The 26346-nt window shown below is 32.0% G+C and overlaps 1 protein-coding gene across 1 annotated transcript in view; it reads left to right on the forward strand.

Moving 5' to 3' along the window:
- Window positions 1-26346, forward strand: part of Eaat1 (Excitatory amino acid transporter 1) — a 43468-nt gene that overhangs the window by 15879 nt on the left and 1243 nt on the right. Inside the window, exons 3-7 of the mRNA XM_088042505.1 lie at window positions 18128-18170; window positions 18573-18618; window positions 18672-18870; window positions 22114-22539; window positions 22593-22727. Coding sequence (XP_087898631.1) covers window positions 18128-18170; window positions 18573-18618; window positions 18672-18870; window positions 22114-22539; window positions 22593-22727 — 849 coding nt within the window. The remainder of the gene's footprint in view (window positions 1-18127; window positions 18171-18572; window positions 18619-18671; window positions 18871-22113; window positions 22540-22592; window positions 22728-26346) is intronic.

Consider the following 26346-nt stretch of genomic DNA (forward strand, 5'->3'; position numbering starts at 1 on the left):
TTCAGTGTAGTTTATGCATTACTGCCAATTTAACCTGCAAATTTCAATCAATACTGTCAAAAACGACAGGAATAATACGATGCTTTACACTTTATAATAATCAAAAGACTTTTATGTCTAAAATGATTTTACCGCGCCTGTATATTAAGAAAGAGAAGACTCCTTCATTCAATATTCAGTTTAATATAAGCAACCCAAAATACGCCTTTCTTTACTTGTAGCAAAGAAATTTAATTTCACAGTTCAAAAACAGACGACATAACGACATATGATCAAGCTAGTAGTGAAAAAAACAAGTTATCGGATCACGGACGTGAAGATTTACATGAATAAAGCGCAACAAGTTACATTTAGATAACACTACAACACTACAACATACATTTTTTTTTATATCCCGGAATTAAATTATAATTTTCTGGTCCACTGTGATAACAAAAATCTCTTGGGCATAATTTTATCACGTCTGGATTTTTCTCAATATTTTTTTGTCTATGCGTAGGAAAGCATTCATTTGTGGGTAAAATGATTCGCTAAATGCAATATTTTTTAAATTTAAAATATGAATTTTTGGCTAAAATCTGTAAAAGCTTCAAATTTGATTATAAGCAACTTTTTTTTAATAACTTTAATCCATTTCTCTGATACGAAGCAAAGTATTGAAAAATCCCTCTATTCAAAAAACCGCAGTAGGCTGAATTTGCAACTTACAGTAAGCGTAGTAGTGTTAAAAGATGCACCATATGGCCTTCTATGATTGTGCCAAAATTTAAAATTTGTCTCTAAAAACAAATGGAGATATGAGCTTGTAGTCAATTAACTAATTATTCTAGTCTGTATAAGTCAAAAACCACACGTGATTTTTTTTCTGTTTGCAATTTTGAATTCTCCTTAAAAAACTCTGATTCAACTCTTTTCATCGTGGGATATAAAATCTTGTAAACTAGTGTAATTAATAAATCAAATTTTGTTAATGGAGAGAAACTTTCTCTGGCGGTATTATTTAACTGTTAAAATTTACTAACTTGAAATTCAACGAAATGTAATTTATGGTGATTATTTATGGATTTATGGTGAAGGATTCCCCGAATTTATTCATTTATCAATATAGATGCATATAAACTTGTGGCGACGATAATAAATTACAGTTCCATTAAGCTCGAACGCTCCAAGACAGTACTAGTTGCATGGAGATACGGGCTTATGAACAATTTTGGCAGTTTTAATGCTGTTCGACTACAAGAAAATTAAAGTAGATTTAATAGGCCATGTTGGGAGACGAAATACTTTACTAGCTTTGAACTTGTTTCCGCAGATTTTGTATAATTTATAACGTTTCCAGGAACAATTATTTCGAGCACGTTTTGATTTTCCATCATTTAATTAAGTCGGATTTTTTTCTTTCATTCAGTCTTCCTCCTTGGTAAACAAACAATAATAATTTATTATATGCTAGTGTGTAGATACTATAACATTATGGATACCGATTTAGATAACATTAAAGAACGGGTTATTGTAGTCCTAGGACCATAATCAAATTAATTATGTAATTTAAAACTAATTTTTTGCTAGCAGATAGAGAGATATATGTTATTTAACCAGTTATTATGCAACATGTTGTATTATCAGATTCGTCTCAATATTTTAAAGTACTAATTATGAACCTGCTAAAATCGTGTAAAATTTGTACTCGTGGCTCAGCAAAATAGTATTTTGAGGATTCAAATTAGTTCGTTAAAGTGCTGGTCCGCTAAAGTAGTATTTTACGGTATCAAAATAGTCTATTGCTAACCTATTCTAAAAGTTATTTTAAAGTTACATTTAGACTACTTCTTCTCTTGTTAGTTTTTCTTTTAGTAGATTTATTTATTCACTCTTTGGTTTGAGTAAAATATGTCGCGACTATACAGTCTAAGAATGAGCTCATCTTCAGATTCAAAGTTTTCTATTTTTAACAACCAACATAACAATACTACATTTTTGGTGCTTTTAAATTGCGAACTGTTTGAAAATAGGACTTAACTGTTTTCAAACTTCTCACGAAAATTTATTAAAACTACTCAGTTTTCAAACATTCAGTTCATTTGTGTTCATTCATTGATTTGGAGCAAACGCCAAACGCGTTTTTGCAAATAGCTTCACCGTGTAATCCTTTTCAAACATCCAGATCATTTTGCACGAAATAAATAGTTTGCAAACGAAGCTTTTCTGGCGAGTTTTCTTAATATTACATACAGTCAACTCTCGATAAAACGAATTCTAAGGGACCGGGGCACCAACTTCGAATTACCGAGTAGTTTAATTTTGCGAAAGTTAAGCGTTTTGTTTTGGAATTATTTCTTTTAAAAAAGTTTGATTAAAAGAGAAAAATACAATCTAAATATAAACACAGTATAATCATTAAAACGACTCACCGAATAGTCTTGGCAAAATATAACAAGAACGTTTCGCTACTTCGAATTATAGAGCCGTGAAAAAGTTTTCTGTTTAAGTTATCGCACGTTCACGTCATTAATCTCGTTGATCTAGTTTGAAAGAAATATTCGTTTTAACGAGTAGTAAATTCTCAGGTTTTGTTCGAATTAACCGAGCTTTTAGTTACATTAATCGGAAATTTCGAATCATAGATGTTCGAATTATCGAAATTCAACTGTATTTTGAATTCCTTAGTTAAAGATGGAGAGTGTGGAAAAACACAACTACTGAAAAGCAAAAGTTGAGGTATTAATCTTTAGACGATAAATACCTACAACAAACTAAACATTTTAAATGTTTACTTTTACAAAAAGGCTATCACTTGTCTTATAATGTATTATTAAATTAATATTAATAATAATTATATTATTAATAATAATTAAAATTTCCAGTATTCAAAGTTACGTTGATGTTAAATTGTTGGCGTAAGTCACGTCGGCTCATGAATGTAACTATGGTTTCATCTGGGCGATGCCACACTGATCGACATTGTTGATTTAAAAATCAGTTTTCAGCCTTTTTTCACAGGCTTTTTCTGATTTTTTTTTGACAATGCTTTTGTACTAAATGCCTTTTAGCTAACAAATTTATTTCAGCGTGGAATTATTACACAGAAATCTTTAATTTTGAGATAAAACTTTTACTTTTCAATCCATCATATTTAGAAAAATTGAAGACATGGATTTTTTTTACATTTTTCCAGTGATCTATGACATTGTCCGATAATACAGCACGGTGGTGCGCGACTTTCCGAACACCTGTACACAGGGACACCTGTACACAAATGAGTACATTAAATTAAACTGGTGGTAGATCTCGATAAAACAAACTTTTTCCATTTTGGTTTTCCAAAATTCTCAAGTATTTTGAAGTTTTGAGTGTCCCTCCCTTATCTGTTAAATTCACTTTACGCGATTTTTAGACACGTGAAATCTTAACCATTTTCGTGTTAATAAAAATCAGTTCATAAATGAAATTAAAGAATATGTTCAAAGTGATTATTTTCTCAAAAACGCTGTGCACGGCTCAAAAATCTTTCCAGATAAAGCCTTTGAGCCCGAGCAGTATTTTGGTCAGCCCCCCCAAAATTATTAATATCTCGAAACTGAGCTCGAATTTTGGAAAATCGCAAAGGAAAAATTAGTTTGTTTTAACAAGATCTACCACCAATTTAATTTAATGTACTTATTTCTGTTACACCCAGTATAGTAGTCGTAGGACGAATATCAGTTTATTATCTTATATTGTTTGAACTATATCACTATAACTTGGTGCACTTTGAAAATGAAACCAAAAAACACTACAAAGAGACAGGATCTTAACTACACTGAATTATAGAACCCATAAAATAATGAGCATGCAATTATCGGTACTCATTCTACAAGCCTTGTGAAAAAATATAACATCGTAGTTAGCGTTGAAAGCTAGTCAAAATCTGCCGCCTTTTGGTCAACGCGAACTCTACTAATGTAAGAAACGCCAACTGTCTTTTTTTTTAATAAGTGGATTGAATCCCGTGTCCGATTTCGTTGACGATGAAATAGACGAAATTGAATACACTTTAATTTATTCAGTAATCTCTTATTAGAATATGTATTTAACCTCAAAACTTCACGTTGTAAAGTTGTCCACTAACATCCAGTGTGCCCTAGAAAGCAAACCGCGATTTTCCACTTACCTACAATAGTGGACAATAAGTTGTACAGGGATTCTATGAAAGAGTAAAAACGAACTTCTATAAAAGAGTTTTTACTCTTTTATAGAAACCCTGTACAACTTATAGGAACTAGTGAACAAATTTGAAGCTCAGCTGTCTCTCTTAAAATGGCTTTGGAAATTAAAATACCTAAGTAGTTTGTTGACGGTTTGATGCTAAATATTAATTATTCCGAAATGCAGTCATTACTGAAATGATCTTTACCGCAGTTCTGAAGTGAAGACAACAGAGCCACGAACACGTAATGAATTCTAGTGTATGTGGTGTGTCACAGTGACACTTAAGCGCCTGTCTGCACGTAAATTTACAACTATTTATAAATAGCCAAGAGGACAAGAGGAAATTCAAGGCATGGCTTACTTCCAAACCAAAAACATAATAGACCATTAATTTTTCCTTGTAATTACTAATTTAATTAACACCGCTTGTTGCAACCAACGTGATTTTATAAACCGTTTATTTTCAGTCGTCGTTTTGTTTACGTTAAATAAAACTGTCACATTTTAAACAATTGCACAATCCACATTAATGTAAATTTGTCGCTCCCACATAAATTTCCCTTTCGTAATACAATATAGGTCACATTTAAATTTGTTTATTTAAAGCCGTCTCATCTGTGTCTGTGTGAATTAGACTTTAACACCAAGTTTATTCCCGTATCTTTGATAAACTCCAAAGAAAATTTATTCATATTTTTCTCTTCTGTGCATCGTTATTAATTTATAAAGGCGGAACTCGTTCGGCGTTCTATTCATCTCGAATCTATTCATTCGCACCTTTTCTTTCTTTCAATCTGAACTGTCAATACTTGGAAATTGAAAACTGAACTCTCAGAGACATAAACTGTCGATCAACCAATATTTGCTTTATTTTGTCCTTCTTTGTCTATATTTTGATTTTCTTCACATGTCTGTTTGAAACGTGCTCCTGTTATCTACGCATTGAATAAAAAATGTACCTCAAAGTTTTCGTAATTCCTCCGCGTACCAGTACAAGGTCAAGGTTGGCATTTTTGTTGTAATTTATGGCACTCAATGTTCTGTATGTTAATTGACTTTTTGAGTTCTTAAACTGCAAAGCTCACAATCGTACAGGAAACTTTCTTATTTTATTGTGGCGCCATCTATTAGATCTTAAATTTAAAAATACATGCCTCGCACTGTAAAGATTATACGGTTCTCTAGCAAATGCCGCAAACATTGCTATCAAGCCGTAAAATCCTACTTACAGTTGCTCAAAGGTAAATAACCACAAATTGCCCGTTTTTATCTATTTACTATACCGAACTGTCAGTTTTATGTATCGATTTGTCAAACTTCCCTGACAGATTCGCAAAATGTCAGATTAACTCTTAAATATTTTTTTTTAATTTTGACTAAAACGACCGAAATCGGCAAATTGTTGAAAAATCCTCCCTTTGCTCGGATTTGAAACTGGCGTCCTCTGCTGTTATGGCACATATTATTACATACATTATATTATTATTACGTCCTTGGATTGATAATAACTACTCCTTGAAAATTCTCATTTAGAATACCAATTTGCAGGCGTAACAGGTGTCGAAATCTTCCGTTCGCGTGTACGAAAAATGCGATTTGATTAGGATAATTTGGCGCTCTTGGTTGAATTGTAGTGAGTCTTGGCGTAACTTGATAAAAATAAATTGTTGTCTTCTTGTCTTGTTGATATAATTTATGTGTCATGACCCCGCATGTAGGTCAAGCTATTAGATAATGGGCAGATATGTTCGGTTTGACTGTGAAAACCGAGAGATTGTGATTGGAGATTAATTTTGGGTTCACTTTACTAAATATAATTGTATCCGGAGGACAATGAAAATTTAGTTTGTTGGCTCAATCGAATTACATTGTTTATTTCGTGGCGCCAAATTGAAGTTGAGAGGCAGCGTGTTTAATTATTGCTTTTAGTTTCGATTTTTTTAGACACATTTGATACTATTTTTAAATTTTCTTAAAATTGTTTTGATCGTTGTTTTCTATACAGGGTGTTAGGTAACGTTACGGCCATAGACTAATGGGTAATTAAGGAAGGAAAACTGTCTCGGAATCCGCAATTAATTTAATTTTTTTCCTTTTAGTTAAAAAGCTACAAGGCTTTAAAGTTGACCAATAGAATGGCTTCAAATAATTTTTCAATTTTACCGAAATCCAAGTAGCTGTCAGACCAAACAAATAATTTGTCACTTTCCCGTCACATTTGAAGTTTTAAATCAGGGAAAAACAATAACGCAATTTTATTCCAAAAACAGACAATAAAGCAACACTACAATAGATGTTCAAAATGGCCACCATCTTGTTGAACACATAATTGTAAACGACGCAACAATGTTTCCTTTATTGTACCCAACACATTTTCGTTTCGACGAACTTGATTTGTGATGTCCACAAAAATGGAACAAGTACGCCACTGATAAAAAATAAGAACTGTCAATTTGACATCAAACAAAAAATTTCCTTCAGTAACTCTGATTCAAATTTTTTTAACCTTATGCAAATTGTTCCCTGATTGGTCACATTCAAAGCCTTCCAGCTCTTAAACGGTTCAAGAAAACCCGAAAAAAACTTCGAAACATTACTTTTCACGGCTGCCTCCATCACCCCTTTTTCTATGGCCGTAACGTTACCTAACACCCTGTACATTCAGAGTTTTTAAGTTCTTTTAAAAATAACCTAAATGTTAAAACCAACAGAAAGTTTTTAGAAAATTTGATTGAATTAGTTATTATTATTGAACAATTACGAAACGCTTATTTAGATTGATAGCATGAATTTATCGATTTTTTTATGTTTTTCATAAATGATAGTTCTAGTTCTAGTTGTCTCTGGTAGGATTTTCGTGAAAAAAAAAATTCCTTGGTGCGGTACGCATGGTTATTCTTCTTGCAAATAAATAAATAAAAAATTAAAAAATATATTCAATAAGACAGGCAAAAAAGTGTAAAAAAAATATATGAAAGAAAATGACCTAAAGGTCTATGGGTAAATTTAGCGGCAACTCAAAAAATTGTGAAACATTTTAAAATACAATAATGATTAATTAATTAATTAATTAATTAATTAATAAAAAAACAATTAAGAAGATTTTGTACTCTACAAGGACTTTTATAATAATTTACAGACTTATAACAGTTTGAAAACAGTTTTGAAAATAATAATTTTTTTCAAGTCATATTTTATCATATGTAGTGATCTTACATTAAGCCGTTTTGAAAAATAAGAAAACGTCAAATTAGTTTTGTTAGTTTATTGCATCTTTAATCCGAACATACATATCAGTCGCCTAAATGCAAAACCCGACATCTGCATCAGGCCGAAATTTGACACATCAAGTGACTAGTTGTGACTAATTGGTTCTAGACAGATTTTGAAAAAAAATATTTATTTTAGTAGTCTGAACCACATCTAATTTGGTTCTTACCTTTAATCCAAATAAAAAGATGTATTTTCACTAATCCGAGTGTATTTTCAGATTTTAATCTTAATTTAAGATTGATTTAAAATACGAAAATTTGAAAACTTTTTCCTACGCGTAACTATGTTATTTTCAAACAGATTTATTTAATTTTTATAGCGTTTGATAGAGAAAAAAAAAAACAAAAACTACATTTTGGCTAAAGTTTGATAAACGTATTATACAGAGCGTTACAATAAAAAAAAAAAAACTAGTGGTTTATTTTCCTCGCTGGTTTTTGACTGTTATGACTTCTATAATAGACATTATAGACAAACGTTGATTTAAATGTGGTTTAGAAAATATTTTTCTCGATAAAAGAAAATTATATAGCAAGAAAATAATAAAATTAATGTTTAAACCCGACTGACATTTCGAAGTAAATTTTTAAATAACTGTAAAAGTTCAATTTTTTCATTTCAGTTTTTTTACACGTTTTTATTTTATAATTTACAATTAAACTAACTATGAATAAATCTGTAAACTGCAAGAAAATATGATCTGTCAGGGAAGAGATATTTTGAGCACCCCAAAAAGGTAAAACGGTCTGTGCAATGTTTATTTCTAATTTTAAATGATTTTCAACACAATATGCACATTGTACGTACATAAAATACTTAAGTTTTTGTAACTCTGGAAAGTATGTCTGGGGAGAGATAAAATAACAAAACCAAATGTGTTTTATAAGTGGCATATGAGTGCTTATTTTCTAAGAAACTGTAACTAACAATATTTTAAGATTTCATGTGTTGATGTAAAGCTATATGCCTCCGATAAAAGTAGCCAACTCCAAAAAGAATCCGAATTATTGTGTTTTTTCGGGAATTTGAGGTGGTTCTAAATAATATCTTTGTAAAACTAAACTAATAACAATTTTTCTGGCTGTACGATCAACAATTATTTAGATCAAAGTTCAGATGTTCAGATATTTTTTAACTGAATAAATGATCATAATAGCCTCGTAGAATCTGTCAAAGTCAAAGCCACCCTTTATCTAAATATGTAACTGTTGATTGCACGGTAGAATCGGTATAGAAAGTATGCATTGACCCTTGCGTTTGACAACGCAAAGTTGAAGTTTTCCGAGTACTGTGACTTGTGTTAATTACGAGCGCAAATTCACATTGCCGATTTCGAGAAATTGCGGTGCTCCTTCGTCGCACGTTAACTGTCGTTTTTAATCACCAATCTGTAATTTTGCGCTCTTGATACACAAAAAACTTTTTAAGTTAAATATTTTATAATATTTCTCAAAATGTCTCTTCTATGGCCTTTTTTGTCTTGTCTGACGCACCATATAGGTTTTTTGTCTTGTCCCCGTCGCAAAAGGTAAACTTGCCCATACAGTTGGCTTCTATTTGATTTCCAACACGATTTGATACTAGTATTTGAATGATTTTTCACAGCACAATTTACAATGTCAATATTTTTAGTGTACCAATTTTTTTATACACTCAAACAATGTTAATGTTAACAAAAATGCTTTGTTATCTGTGAAAATGTATTGTGGGTTGCGTTTTCCATTACAGGAGTCTACTCATTACTGGTAAAAAATTCTGTATAAAGTTTCGTAATTGTTTAAAAAAAATCCATTAGGTAATACTTACTTAGTAAAAAGTATGTGCACGCTTTTGTCCTGATTAACGAGGTAAGAACCGAACCAGTCTTTCTTGGAAGAACGGATTTACGTTCGGATTAAAGAGATTTTGCTGTATTAAAAAAGCTTATTTTAACCTGAGCTTCAAAATACAATACAGTAAAATCTCTCTTAAGAGGACAGCTACGGTTCAAATTTTTTTTGTCTGTTTAAGGGAGTGTCCGTTAAAGAAGAAAGTTTTCATTAACAAAATGCCTATTTGGTGCCGAAAGAACTGTCTGCTCAAGAGGGACATTTGTTTATGAGAGTATCCATTTAAGAGATATTTCACTGTAATCAAATCTAGCTTAACAAACCGATAAACTAAAAAAAATACAATTCGACGTCGAATACAATATTACCAAGACAGTGATCACCAAAGTAGCGATGAACATTAAATACTTTCTTTGGATAACATTTCGTTGTTCAGACGACTTACAGTTTTTTAAGGCTCTGCTTTTCTCATAAAAAAACGTCTGCATCGGCTCACTTTAAAATTTACTTCAATACTTTAAAACAATAATTTAAGAAATGGATGGATCATTCGCTGTTCATGTTTTTTGAAGTAGAATTGTAAATTCTTGGCACTGCTTTACAATTCATGAGAAATTACAGATGTTCGTAAGTTCGTTGACGGTTTAATTCGATAGTCCGACAATTTACACCTATAGGTTCCACCATACTTCCTTAAGTTTTTTCTAGTATGTGAAAATATGGAAAAATAAATTGGATATATAACTGCAGAGTACATTTATGATCGGAAAGAAACAAAATACTGTACTAATCGAATTTGACTGTTATGGCAATACATCCATATAACCACGACAGCGTGAATGGTATCCATAATTCACAAGTGAGTTATGAATATAACTCAGGCTACCTTAGTAACGGTACAGTAAATTGGATTTCACGACATCTCATTTTGCGGTCGGATCGCTTTGTCGATCTGACTGATGATTAATAATACCTACAACTAACGACGACAATAAGGAAACTATTAGCGGGTTTGCAGACGCGTTTGGTTACCATAGTTACCATGGCATAAACCAGCGCCTCTACTCGTAGTAACGTTGTTATTGAAGTGTTCTAAAACGAGTAAAATTTTAAAATTACATAATTTTAATTTTATATACAATGGTAGAAATAACATAGAAATGCTAAACGGAAAGACGCTATGGCTATTATACTCGAATTATATGCAACATCTACAACTAACGTCTCACAGTCTATACTAACCACAATTCTAAGCAAATTATTTTCTTACGTGAAATGTCAATTTACATTCAGGTATTTAGTTTAGAAATTGTTAATTATGACTTTATTTATGCATTTTAAATTTAAAATCTTGTTTTACATAAATCCCGTGACAACAAAATATACAGTTCTGCGCTATTCCAGAAGGAGTATATAAAATATGAGAAACCAATTTATAAATCAAAAATTGACAAGATAAAGTTAACCCCCGTCCACGTACTTTCTACACCACTGGCAACTCGATTTTTTGTTCACTTTTAATTCAGTGGCGCACAAGCAAATTTATTGAAATTTTTGTGTAATTTTATCTCGCAAATAAAAAGACTTTTACTAAAAATTCTTTACTTAATAGTCTCAATTTGTGAGAAGAAATTACCACACTCTTTTTGTACATGCATTTTATAAACACCCTGTATAAAAAAATAGAATATTAGATAATCGAGGTTTGTCTGTACATACAGGTGTTTATGAAATACACTACCAAAAATTAAACATGATCAAGCCTTAAGGAATGTAATTGACTATTTTTTTTCTAACAATAGAAAGATAACACCTTTTACCACTTGCTTGGAACACCACTGACAATATTAATCAAAGGGTGTGTTGATATGTTTTAGACATGTGTTTTCTTACACCGTACGATTTTGCTCAAGTTAGAAGAAACTGCGTGCTTTGCACCGGTAAAAAGTGTTTATGCATCTTCTAACAACCGCAATCCGCAAATCTAACACGTACACCTGACTTGACAGATGACAGATCCGTAATAAAGAAGTTGGAGCCAAAGGCGTGGTAACATTTCGCGGTAAAACAAATTCATTTTAATTGTCTAAAATGTGCTTTAATTATCTTAGATTTGCATTATTTCAGTTCAGGTGCAAAACAAGTAGCAGTTGTTCAATGTTCAATATTGACGAAAAATAATTAATTAATAAATGCACCTTAACCTCCGCCAATTCTACGCTTATGTGTAACATGTTCAACTAGTAGCGCATTACACTACTTCCTATGTCAAAATTTGCAAAGCCCATTGTGATTAATATTAATAAGAATCACTCTGTAGGTATATTGACCAAATTTTCGATTAATTTTATCTGGGAAACGAAAAAACTTTAATCTTCAACATTTTTTGTCAAATGATTCTACTTGTATTTACCAATTACTATGTTTTGGTTGGTAGTGTATTTCAAAAAAAACCCTGTATAACCACAATTTTATTTTAACCGGACCCAGTTTACAGAACCTTAAATAAATCTTTAATTTATATTAATAATAATTTTATATTATGTTTAAATGACATGGGACCATGCGCCAATTAGATGTCAGGAATCGTCAATTTCCATGTCACAACTTGCCTGATTTTAATGTTCACCTGGTTGTTTAATTTTTAATTTCATCCAGTATAATAAAAAAATATGTAATTCTGACTTTACAAGCAGAAATTAAAATAAAATATACACTGGAGATGTTTTTGGCATAAATGGATGTTGGAAATGGTTGACTGTTATCAAAATCGTATTTTTCTATTTCGCGTTCATAATGAAGATATTTCGATACGCGTTTGAGCGTATTTCGGTATCGTAATGGACCAATCCCGTGTCAATATTTCCAGGAGCATATATTTTTCTTAGGTTTGCAGCAGACAAACTGTCAACCTGCCGTCAACGTTGACAATTTAGATTTTGGTTTTGATAAAACATAATAAATCGATCAATACACTATTATTTCTTGTTGTACTTGGCTTAATAATTTTGCGGAGAAAAACTCTTTGGATGCAAGAGAACTATCATGATCATGATCAACATCTTCGCTCTCTTGGCTCCCTTGCGCTTCGGTAACCTCAAAACGTCACACCTGTCAAACTGACTGAAATTGGATTTGGCTACTTCGAATTTTTTTCCCGAACATTTTGCAAATGCCAACTACCCTAAAATTCCATAGATTTCGAAATCAAGTTTTTTCGTTTAAAATAAGGCCAAATAGAAAAAATAGCGTATGATACTTGTTCATAATGCATTTTGCCGCACTTACTACTTTATGACCTAAAAACGTGTGTGCGGCAAAATGTTCATTATGATACGCGTTTCATAATACACTATTATAAAATTCAAAGTCGATTTTAGGAATTTAATCAATAAATTGAATAAATTTCTTTAGAAATGCTCATTAGGGTACTATTATAGCGAAGAAACGATTTCCTACAATTTCGATTAAACTTTTCACATAAAAGTGCTCTTGAAAAGTTTAATTCTCTTTTTTACAATTTGTAGAACTTCAACTTGAAATCATGCATAAAAATTATAAAGATGTTAAAAATACCTAAAGTCCGTTTTTTATTAAAAAACCACCAACACCGCACTCTCCCACCACTTTACAACCGGCAACGTCGTCGATGGTCTTTTTGGTGATAAAATCAAATAGGTTAGCTGCCTAATTGACAATTTGATTACACAAAACGGCCTTTCAGGCTGTGCCGAGTCTTTTCACTATTAAATCATTTGATTTGCAATCCAACAGACTGTAAAAGAAACGTTTTTAACGGAAACACTGCCTAATTTTCAGAAATGTCAAAAATTTTACAACTATTTTCTCGGTGTTGGTGGTTTTAAAAAAAAAACGGACTTTACACATTTATATGGATAACCTATTTTCTACAAAAATGTAAAACTTGTCCAGTTGCGGTAACAAAATTTTGGGCAATGTCAACTATCAATTGTCATTTAAATGTCAAAAAACGTAAAGTGACTTTTATGTGTCATCTGAAATAGTATATTCAAAAACAAGTTGCGGAACGGTCTATATTTCAGTCCGAGTTCGAAATTTGAACAAGAGCAAGAAGTGGACGAACCCAATTTTAGATACTATTTTCTAAGTCCAGCTCATTGCTCAGTCCACTCTCCTAAAATTCTTGGCTGTAAATCCGGCTTTCAATTACTTACGGAGAAAATTAGGGGAAAATTGAATATCGATTTTGAAGGTTAACACGTTGTCAAAGTTTGGTGTCAACATCTAACATTAGTTAAGAATTAATCAAAGCTTAGTTTCAAAAGAGAGATTTAAATAAGGATTTAATAAGTTTTGGAAAACTTGCGCACCACGATTAGCTTCTACGCATGTCACAATTGCTTCAAGGTCAAACCCTTTTTTCTGCCAACTGTTACCGAAAAAAAATGCTAAGGGCTGCTGCCAACTTTACTTTTTAATAAGTGGATCGATAGTACTGAGCTCTAGTATACAGGGTGTCCCATAACTCATGACCCATAGAGCAAGGGAGGATGCCGACAGCAATACAGATGGTAAATTTTAAAACAAAAATTGATTAAGTTTAATAGTATTCGAGAATGGATAAAAGTTTAACAACCAATCCCGGAAGCTTATTCTAGAGATGGAGTAATATATTCTAGGCAACGAGAGTTCCTCTGACCAATGGATGGTAGTATGTGTCCATAGTTACCGATTTTCAAATACTGTTCAGCTTCGGAATTGGCTACCGTTTTTTTGTCTTAACTCGATAATTTTTTGAGCAAAAAAATTTTGGTTTAGAATTGTTGCCTCTATAAGCCTTTTTTTCTGGGTCACGAGTTCTGGGACAACGCTGTATATTACGGCATTTATTTCGATTTGTTTTAGAACAAGCTGGCCAAGTTTGCACGTAACCTTCATTCTTAAACGATTTTTAGTGATTCGCGTTTTAGCACAAAGTAGTGTCAGAATGAAAGTCACCAAAAATCGTCTAAGAATGTTGAAAATGTGATTTTTATTTATAATAGTAGATTTTGTTATACGGCAGAAAAGTGGTACTTTTTGTCGAGCAATTAAATTGCAATAGCAAGGCGAAGCGTAACGTAGCCGAACGTATGCAAAATTGCTAGACAGCAAAGTCACTTTTCGGCCAAATAACAAATACTACTTTTTGAAAGTTTTTAAAATTGAATTATAAACATGAATGGCTATGCGTGTAGTTGTCATTGATGACATTTACTGTGAAAAATATTGGTTTCAAAGAGTTTCAAAGTTAAGATCGTGCAACTGCAAGTGCAAAATGTAAGTCTCAAATAGTACCCGTCACACAAAGTACTTTTTTCTGCATAGGCAGCAAAAGTGTTTCCATGTCAACGAGCGCTTTTGATTACTTATAACAAAATGGCCTACTTTACTGTCTATAAACGACTAAAAAATAGTGACTTTTTGTGACGTTTGAAGAAAAAATTATTTTTGCCCGCGTTAGGAGCAAACACTCCCCCACTTCAACGCTTGTTGTGATCACGTATTCACATGTTCACACGTTACTATAACAACGTTAGGAGCACCCTTGATTTTTAATACAGTTGAGCTCACATAAATCCCGTGCAAATGACAATTAGAATTTTTGTTTTGTTGTAGTCTAGGCTTTTGGTAGCAAGAGAGATGTGCTGTAAACATTGAAACTGAGAAATCGAAGTATTTTCGCCGGCTTAAGTCGTTAAGTTGCAAAGTCCATTTCGATTTTTTTTCACCGAGGTCGAGAAATCTTATTTTTTTACATATTTGTCGTCAAATCTGGGATGTGAAAATTTGGGGAATGAAAATAGAATGTTTCTTAATTCGGAAATCAAACATCAAAGGATCCAATGATGTACTAATCTGTTATCCTTTTTATAAAATTAAAAACGCATTTTGTTAAAAAATGGCCTTACAACTTAACAACTTAAACCGACGATTTATGTATCGTCCAATAGGAAATTTTGTAAAAAAAATTTTAATTTTGAGAAATATGTATTTTAGTCAAGCTTTGGAAAAGTGGCAATACGTGAAATCAACGCAAAATTTAATTTTATGTAGTTCTTCAATAAAAATATAGTGTTCCATTGGAAGTTATGAATTAATTGCCCACAAATCACAACCTGTATATTATTTTTCAATGAATGTGGCGGTTTTGAGTAGATCCAATAAAACAAAATTTATTTTTTTGCTCATCTGTTTACGAAAATTAGGAATAATTTTTCTTTGTTGTGGAAATTTTATTTTATTTTAGAAAAATTAAAATATCTTTGAAATGGTACATTTTAGGTATTGCAAAGTATATCCACAATGTTAATTTTATTAATGGCAAAATATACCTAATGATGAAAAATATCAAATTATAATGAAATTTCTGCTAATCTAAACTGAAAATAACAACACTAATGCCCGTTTGCACCGGTTACAGTTAGATCTAAAGATTAAGTTAAACGCAGATTAACTTATAGATTGCGTTGCACCGGTTCCTAATCTTCCATAAATGACATCTATCTGTCAGTTAATTTAATCCCTGGAGAAGGTACGGTTTAAAACTTAAATACTATAAAGTAATTGTTCATTATTTTGTAAAAATTGACTTCAAAAAGTGCCGAAATGGCTTTTATTTATAATAATTTCAATGTAATGGTGTTGGACGACGACGACGATCTTAAAGAAATAGATTTTATTTTAAATGGCTTACCGCGGCAAGTATACAGGGTGTTATGGAAATGAGTACACAAAATTAAACTGGTAAAAGAACTCACTATTTGCAACAACTTTTCTTAATAATTTTTTTTTGAAATCGCATGTTTTTAAACTAATTTTTCCCCCCTACATTTTGACGAGTCGCCCACCTACCATTGAATTGCTATAAAATTAAAGAACAAAAAAGCATAAAAAAAACTCTGCGTTATAAGTTCACTTGTAAAACACTTTATTAATGACCATTCTAAATTAATTTGCGGTGGTGTTTAGAACTATTAAGTTTAACATAAAGTAAAACATAAAAAAGTTGTTGCATATGGTGAGTTCTCTTACCAGTTTAATTTTGTGTACTCATTTCCATAACACCCTGTATACAAGAAATAACAGTTTTGACCCGTACGACGACGCAAATTTTAGAAAAAGATTTGGTTTATCGATAGCTTGTTGCTTAAGGTTGTTGATGATGATAGAAAAACGTTTGGAGTACCCTTACGATAGGTGCGAATTCATGTCGCTTTTTTAATCGACATCGTTAATTCAAACGTAGCATCACTTTTCGTTTGATCTAACGACACTGAACCTCCGCCCGTTTTCATGATTTCTTTCCTCTCCGTCGCAGCAAAATTTCTAATCACTTTTTTCTTATTTTCGTAAAATCTTTTTAATACTTCTTTACTGCGCCGAACACTTATGATATTTTGAGCAATAAATTCATCATTGATTTGATTCCATACATTCTTTTTGTTTCCAAGAGCAAGAATCAGTTTTTTTATTTTCTATTACATTATCATACTTTTTGACCAAGCTCAAACACAACACTTTTTCGTCTGGTGTAAAATTCGTCGAGCGAATTCGTTTTGCTTGCAATTCCTATAACACGAGCAACGTAAACTTAAATGAAAAGTAGAGGAAATTGTACCATTACTATTTTAAATCACTTTAACTTCTGGCTTTTCTCTAATGATTTTTTTCAAAATGTCAAACACTGTCCGTTACCCTATGTTACCTTACGTTACCTCCAGTTAGTTAACTGGCAGATCAAAAAGTGTGGTGCAACGCAATTTAACTTTAACGAACGCTTGACTTTAACTAACGTTTAGTTAATCCAAACCCTTAACTGTAACCGGTGCAAACGGGCATAAGGGGTCAATTTCAAGTCATTTAGGGACGTTGCTAAAGGTGTTTGCGACGTTACAACGCCAATTACATCACGGCTACCTTAGCAACGTCGCTAAATAGCGACGTCGCAAACAGACTTGAAATTGACCCCAAAGTTTATTGCTGATGCTCCTACAATTTTGTGACAGTCTGACGAATGTGACAATTCTTGTTTGACATTTCGCAGGAATTGCAGAAATTAAAAAATAATCAGCATTTTGTAACCCGTTCTGCTAAACGACAATTCACAGAGCCACATTTTAAATTTGGCGCCTACAAAAATTTTCTGTAAGAAAAATTGCCTTTTAGATACAAATTATTTTGATTTTTTGGCAAACGTTTCAAAAATTACACTTGTCTAAAGATCGTTAATTAAAAGTTTTGACAACGCAGTTTTTTTGACATAAGCAAAAAACTGTTTTTTCAATGATAAGACTTGAAAATTCTGGTTCTGACACTTTGACTGATTGTCAATTGTCAATAAAGCCACATTTTTTGACACAACGGAAAAGTTAGGTTGCACGTTATTTATGTAAGTTTGATTGTATGTCAAATTTTCTTTATTTGCAACTAATTAAAACCAAAATATTAAACACCTACACAGCTGATCTGACTTTGCAATGAAACTTTTAGATAAAATCACTTTAATAAATAAACATGAAATAATATCACAGAACAAACTTATTTTTAAGTATAAAAAAAATGAAATGTTGTTATTGCACTTAATTTAGTTTGAACAAATTTTCGCAAAAATGTCACACTGTTTATTTCCGCGTTGATTCTTCACATGAGTACAGCCCGTAACGAAATGCAGCAGGACATGGCTTATTGCGGCAGGAAATTTTGATATGGATGCTAATGATCTCATGTCACTATAGTATATCCGTCCGGTAAAACAGTACCGACAAAAATGCGATTTTAAGAATTTCTTAACGATTTTTTCTTTTTCTTTGCAGAAATCTCTTCCCGCCTAATTTAGTCCAAGCCTGCATCCAACAGGTGAGTTTTTTGCTTTCTGCTCTCGTCTTAATTGAGTATTGATTGGTCAGAAATAAGTTGACAGAAATAAATCCTGAAAATCCTCGCAACGAAGCAGGATTGCACGCCAAAGATCGAACGGTTGTCGTGGTAACGAGCGCAAAAGAAATCATGCTTTGTTGTTCGGTGCGCAGCAATTATTCAAAGCACGAATAAAGTTTTCATTTTAAAACTCTTAACGGAGGTGGATAATATTTGGTTTGCAGCACAAAGATTCCTGCGATTTTAATGAAAAACAGTTAGATGTAGGCCAGAATAGAAAACGAAGACAATTGAGAAAGGAAATGAAAAATATTTAGCTAGCTATTGTTTATAAACGTCATTTATGTCTGCTGTATAATTATTTCAGTCAATTTTTTTCAGTCACAAACTGTCCTGATCAAACCTCAAAACTTCACCGGCGACGAAGGTATTACTATTTCGTTTTTTAACAATTATGTTTTAACTTCACGTAAACTTTAGACAACGTCTTATCGTCGGAACTTGTGAAATGGCCATTCAAAGAAAATTACGACAACACCACAAATGTTTTGGGTCTCGTTCTCTTCAGCATTGTTCTTGGCATCAGTTTGGGAAAAATGGGGGAGAAAGGAAAGAGTCTAGTGGAGTTTTTTAACAACCTAAGCGAAGCTATGATGATTATAACTGGTTGGGTCATATGGTGAGTGCTCTTTGTTTGTTCATATCAAATATCGGCTTTCAACTGCGAAACGATGAACTGTTTGCTGTGGTTTCAGCCGTCCAAAACTTTTGACAATAATAATAATAATAAGTATGTTGTATGTTACTAACTATTCTTTGATAAAAAAAAAATCGGCCATAAAATATAAACTACAAATAGGTGTAACTATCTATACTACTTAATAATGAGAGGAACGAAAAAATGAAAGCGTTTAAAACCCAAATGTTTTTAATAACATCAAGTTTTAATGACAAAGCAACAAAAATAGAAAGTCTCAAAAGAATTTTGAGGATGTAAGAAAAACCTGAAGAAAATCGGTATAATATATCATGTATATCTAAAGGCTCTAAACACGATCTACAAAAAATAGAAAAAAAAACAAGACTTCAAGTGACAGTTTGTTTGAGTTTAAGAGCTCTCCAAATTCAGTGTAAAATAGTAACGTGCGTAAAAATAGTAGATTTTGTTATACGGCAGAAAAGTGGTACTTTTTGTCGAGCAATTAAATTGCAGTAGCGAGGCGAAGCGTAGCATAGCCGAGCGTATGCAAAATTGCGAGACAGCAAAGCCACTTTTCGGCCAAATAACAAATACAACTTTTTCTCCAAACGTTAGATTCAGTTCCACGACCGACAATGAGTGAACGCAAATTGAACTAAAAACATTGATGGCTATGCATGTAGTTGTCATTGGTGACATTTAATGTGAAAAATTTTGGTTTTAAAATTTAAAATCGTGCAAGTGCCATACAAAATGTAAGTCTCAAATAGTAACCGTCACAAAAAGTACTTTTTCTGCCTAGGCAGCAAAAGTGTTTCCATGACAACTAGCGCTTTTCATTACTTATAACAAAATTGCCTACTTTACTGTCTAAAGATGACTAAAAAATAGTGACTTTTTGTGACGTTTGGAAAAAAAATAAATTTGGGGTAGGCGGTGAAGATTCAAGTTCTGCGAGTTTTTTACAGTGTAGAGAGGTAATGTTAAAAATTGACAAATTGTTAAACATGACGTTTAACGAGAACACTAAAGAGAAAAGCAAAGCAAGACTACTCACACATTACATTAGGGGAGCTAGTGAAAATTGGCAATGAATTGCACAAGACCAAAGCGAATGAAAAACCTTAAGGAAGATCTTTTTTTCACCAGGGCACATGAATTACAACAACACTGCTGTTATTAGAAACGCCAATTCAAAATTTCAGAGCCTACTCCAAATATAATTATTTTTGTACACCCGTTATAATACAGAGACCAAAGTAAATCCACCCAAAAAGAATCTAAAAAAAATGCAAGGGTGAAAAAATTGAAAATAAATTTATGCAGAATATATGAATATAAACTCCAAGGAGAGAATTTGAGGAAACTGTGAAGTACCAAATCTAAAGAGAATCCAATGGATTTACGGAAAATAGCGAGGATCTAAAGTTAAACCGAAGGAAAAAACTTAAAAAAAGCTATAAAAAATCTAATGAGAATCCAATAGGAATTTAAAAAAAAGAATCCAAAGAAAATTCAATCATAATTTTGCATAGCCTAGAAAATGTAGAAAATCCAGAAATAATCAAGCAAATTAAACAGAACTAAAGTATCCGAGGGAAATATAAAGAATAGAATACCTAAGTATTAGAAAATATAAGAAGAATCTACGACAAATCTATGGTATCCAAAAGCATCTGATATAAATTCTATGTACTTGTCTAAAATAATTAAAACGAATCGAAAACATTATAGTTTCTTTATTCAAAAATCAACTTTTGTAGAAGAATCTAAAAAAATTAACTATTAAAATTGAGTTCTGCATGTTTGTACAAATTTGTAAAATTAAAATTAATTAACGAATCTTACTATTACAGAATTTATTAATATAAAATGTGAGAATAATAATTAATTTATGAGTTTTAAACTCTAAAAGAGGGACAAAGATAATCCAAAAGAAATCAACAGTGTACGAAGTATTAGATGTATTTTTTTACGAAAATCTAGAAAGGATCTAAAAAGAATTTAGATAATCTAGAGAATAGATGAAAATATAGTATATGTATTGTACAACGAGGATAAGTGGTACTCATTTCTCAAAAGTATAAACATTTGTGCACGAGCCGAAGGCGAATGAAACTATTTATACGAGTGGAAAATGGACATTTCATGCGAGTTTTACAGTGTATTTTTTCTTCGACTAGAGACTATGAAAACTTCAGAAGAATTAAAGAGGATGAAAAGTTCAAAGTAAATTAAGAGCATTTAAAATAAATCTAAGCAAAAGCAAAGCAAAAATCCACACAATCAAGAAAAAAGCTAAAATGAATCTGGAGCGAACATATGGAGAATCTAGAAAATGTTCGGAATAATCGAAAAGAATCATAATCTAAAAAAGTATTTAGAAAATCCGAAACAAACAATCTGAAGTGAATCTAAAAAAGACAAATTAGGCAGAAATAAATATATTGAAAAGTGCGCATAAATTCCTTGAAATTTTCTAAAATTTTTGCATAAGAACTTGGTGGTAGCACTGAAATGTTTGTTTTCAATTTAGTCTGTATTACTTTAGGACGTGGCGGTTTACTGCGAGCAAATTAATTTTTAATTGCACTGTATTAGTATTCACTTTTAAGGGGTCCAATATCTTCTCAAACGCCCGGGACTTCAATCGACCTTAAGGCGTCTCTACGTAAATGTTCAAGTTTTGACAAACCTAATCTTAAATTTCTTTTTTTCTAGTTGTTATCATAACGATTAAGATTGGAAATTATTAATTAAAGTTTTATTATCTTTTGGTTATTTTCTTGTTTTCAAAATGTAGCCAGGTCAGTGACAAGTTATCATTCTTAATTTATCATAATGTATCAAAATTCAAATAACCAAGTTCACGGTAATTTTGATTAATCATAAATACATAGAGCCGATTTACACAATAATTTAGTTAAAATTAAGTTAATCTTTTAATAATAATAATTGGACGATTGATTTGCCATTTGATTGGCGGAAAAACAGTCATTTTAACTTGAGGTTAATTGTTTAATTTAAATTAAAGATTTAATTTACCATCAGTATATCTTATCATGGTTATACATGTTATGCTTTTAAAATTGATCATTTTGGTCTACAATAGACTTTCTAGAACTTACGCCGACGAAATAACTTCCAATTTTCCATTTGTTCAAAACTCTTATTTCCCTATGTTAAACCCCTTTTAGTCTTTCATATAATTTGTTCTTTTAGGATATCTCCCCTCGGTGTGTTCTTCTTGGTTGCCAGCAAGATGGTAGAAACCGACAGCTTCTGGGAGCAACTCCAGCGTCTTGGCTACTACTTCATGACCGTCTTACTCGGCCTATTCCTCCACGGTTTTGGCACCATCTCTCTTATCTTCTTCATCGCCGTTCGCCGCCTTCCATTCAAAGTGATCGCTCAACTCAGTCAAGTTCTTGCCACCGCTTTCGGTACCGCCTCCAGCTCCGCCACCATGCCCATTACCATCCAAACTTTGGATCGCATGGGTCTCGATCCACGCGTCACCCGTTTCGTCATTCCTGTGGGTGCCACCATCAACATGGACGGTACTGCTTTATATGAAGCTGTGGCTGCTATTTTCATCGCTCAACTGCAAAACAAGTCATTATCATTCGGACAAACTGTGGCGGTTTGGTAATGAGTTTGGTATTGGCGGCGGACATGGATTATTTGTCGGTTTGTTGCAGTGTGACGGCGACGGCAGCTAGCATAGGGGCGGCGGGGATACCACAAGCCGGTCTAGTCACTATGGTGATGGTGCTGGATACGGTGGGATTGCCGGCGGAGGAAGTTATTAACATCCTGGCGGTCGATTGGCTATTGTGAGTTGCTTTGTAATGTTTTCTAACATTACTCGAATACTCGTATTGCGATCAGGATTCATATCCAGAGCGCTTTTGTTAATTACGGAGATTTAAATTAAAAGCTATTTTAAAGCTTCGCTTTCGACGAACAGCAAACTCTGGTGAGTGGAGCGAAGAGTATACAGGGTGATAGATATAAATGCTAATCGAAGCGGCGTTGAGATCAAGAATAAGTGACAGTTTAATTTGGCAAAAACAGATTTGTGACGTGTATGAGAAAAAACAATGCAATTACACAACAAAATTAAACTTTCTTAAGATTTTTTTGTTTTGTAAAATAGTATATTATGAAACGCGTTTCATAATGAACATTTTGCCGCACGCACGTTTTTAAGACACGACGAGCGCAGCGAGGAGTGTCATAAAGTAGTAAGTGCGGCAAAATGCATTATGAACAAGTATCATACGGCTATTTTTTCTATTTCGCCTTATTTTAAACGAAAAAACTTGATTTCGAAATCTATGGAATTTTAGGGTAGTTAGCATTTGCAAAATGTTCGGGAAAAAAATTCGAAGTAGCCAAATCCAATTTCAGTCAGTTTGACAGGTGTGAGGTTTTAAGGTTACCGGAGCGCAAGGGAGCCAAGAGAGCGAAGATGTTGATCATGATCATGATGATTCTCTTGCATCCAAAGAGTTTTTCTCCGCAAAATTATTAAGCTAAGTACAACAAGAAATAATAGTGTATTGATCGATTTTTCATGTTTCATCAAAACCAAAATCTAAATTGTCAACGTTGACGGCAGGTTGACGGTTTGTCTGCTGCAAACTTAAGAAAAATATAAGTTCCTGGAAATATTGGCACGGGATTGGTCTATTACGATACCTAAATACGCTCAAACGCGTATCGAAATATCTTCATTATGAACGCGAAATAGAAAAAACTATTTTCATCAAAAATTTGTTGTTTTATGGTCCCTAGGATAAAAAGTGATAATAATAGTAGAGTCACACAAAGTCCGCCTCTTTTAAATGTGATACTGTTTTTGCTATATCACCCCTAATTCTTCCTGTTTTTCTTTTTTTGAACTAATGTTGCAAAATCAATTTCGAGAGAAAATAGCGAAAATGGAGAGATAATGGCGAAAATTAGGTTGCAATTGTAAAACTAAATTCCCTGAATTCAATTAAATATATGGTTTTTGATGTAGGCCCTTGCATTTTTTTGTAAAAAATACCGGAAATATTTCAAGTGCAAGCATTATGTCAATTAAAAAATTCTCCTTTGCTCATAAAAGCTTTCATGAGCTCGAGTGTGGCGTTTGTTCCTACTTTCAGCACTTCTACTTTGATCTGAATGCATTTTTAACTTAATGCAGCTCCCCATATATCCCCAAAACTTTAGTTTAAAATAAAAATCTGCAATACACTCTTGTCACTGATAGCAGATGTATTTCATATAACACAGATTTATTTTATACCCAGGATTTAATTCAGAATATTTTTGTTATTCCTACCACAAAAAAAAAATACCAAAATCGCTGATAACTAAATCTGAAATTTTTTATTCATATGGTATTTGTGCGCAAAACACCATTTTCTGGTAATTTATTTTTAAGTTGAATGGTGATGAGTTGGTGACTTTCAGATAATGTAATTATTAATTTCATCTTCGGTTCATTTTGCCCATCAATCTTCTTTATCTAAATTTTTTCACTTTTCGACTTTCTAATACATATTTTTATATCCGCTTCTGAGAACGATTCAATTTCAGTTATTTAGATTTATAATTCTGTGTAGAATCACAATTCGTTTTTTTTTCATTTTATATCTTTTAAACTCTTTTTAGAGGCCTCGTTACTAGTTCTTTAAATTCTTCAGATTCTATACATATATCCTATAAAGTTTCTTTATTTGTTGATTTTTTTTGTAAAAGGTTTTGAATGTTTGAGATTCTTCTAACATTCATCTATTATTCTTTTTTTGTTCTTTTTTTTTTGTATTTTGTAGTCGTTTTTTTTCGCAGACACAATTAGAAACAATTTCCATCCTCAATTTAATAATTCTTCACTAGATCCTATAAGAAAGACGTATACGGGGCTTCTTCAAAATTGTATTTAACATTTTTTTTTTGAACTTTGAAGTTTTCTATATATAAACTTGTTTCAATAATTTGACATTCTAAATTTTGAATTAAATTGTTGGGTTTTACGGAAAGTTGGCAAAGGTGGTAATCGTGAAACATTTCCGAAACTCTGAGAAATCTAAGAAATTTAAAGTATCTATGAAATGTCAAAGATTCTACAAAATCAAAGGAATCTAAAGGGTAATTTAAGGAAATTTAAGGGATTTTAGGAGAATATTGTGAATTCTAGGTAAATTAGGAAAATCTAGAAAATTTAGAGAATGCTAGAGGAAAGTCTTTGGAATTTAGAAAATTTAGTAAGATCTAGGAGAATCTAGTTAATCCAAAGAATTACAGGAATTTGCAGTTTGCTAAATCTATGGTAGGAGAATTTAAGGAGTAGGCAATATAGGAAATATTATGTACAAAATGCCTAGAATCTAGGAATCTTAAAGGATAATCTACGCGATTACTGTAATTTCAGAAAATCTACGAATTTCAACATTTTGAAATTATGTATACGAATAGTACGAACCAGGATATTTATTAAGTGGATGGGAGTCTGGAGAATTGCAAAAAACTTGGGAATCAAAGGAATCTAGGAAATCTCAAAAATTTCTGAGATCAGAATCCTAGCAAATAAAGGACAAAATCTAAACATCATTTTTTTCTGCACAGAATTTTTTGTTGGCGTCAAATTTAAAATACGGCTCTGTGATTGGTCATTCAGCAGAGCGAGTTACACAATACTGATTTTTTATAGTCCTGCAATTTCTGGAGAATGTCAAACAAAAATTATCAAATTGTCACCGAATGGTGAAAGTATAAGTAAAAAACTAGTTTTTGTTATTTTCAGTGCAGATTAGCAGGAATTTGATTACTCCATAACTTTGTTTTTCATTTTAGCTTGTGGAGTCATCTATTGATCAAAATGAGATGTATCCATTACAGTATTTAACTTATCTCTTTCAAATCTTGCTGATTTTTTCAAAAACTGCTGTTTTGTAAAGCGAAATTTCTCTGCAGAAAAAACGATGTATAGAACATACACAGTATGTTTGGGAATATTGAGAATAATCTAGTAAAATTTTAGAAAGTTTCAGAAATTTAGAGAATTCTGAATGTAGGTGTCTACAAGAAAGTTTCTTTAGAGTTTTTTTTTTTATTTTTTCATTTAAACTAATTTATCTTGTTTGGTTGATTTCTTTTTTGGATTAATTCTTTAAACAGTTTTTTGAGTTCTTTAGCTAAGTTCTCTTGCTTTTTGATACTTCTTCCTTAGTCTCTTTGGAATGTTTTCTTCTATTTTTGTGTTGTTCTTAAGAATCAATCTTTAAATTATACTACTTTGAATTATTGCTTTTGATGCTTTTGATTCCACGTGTTGATTAATTGTTTCAGTTGGTTTTTAATTTATCTTTTTTTGATTTTTTAGACCAATGTAATATCTCATCTCAAACTAATATGCATGACTAAATGTCAAATAGTTTGACATAATCAAAAACTGCTTAT

The sequence above is a fragment of the Gnatocerus cornutus genome, chromosome 1 (genome assembly GCF_029298725.1).
Source record: "Gnatocerus cornutus isolate USDA-ARS CGAHR chromosome 1, icGnaCorn1.1, whole genome shotgun sequence".
Taxonomy (NCBI): Eukaryota; Metazoa; Arthropoda; class Insecta; order Coleoptera; family Tenebrionidae; genus Gnatocerus; species Gnatocerus cornutus.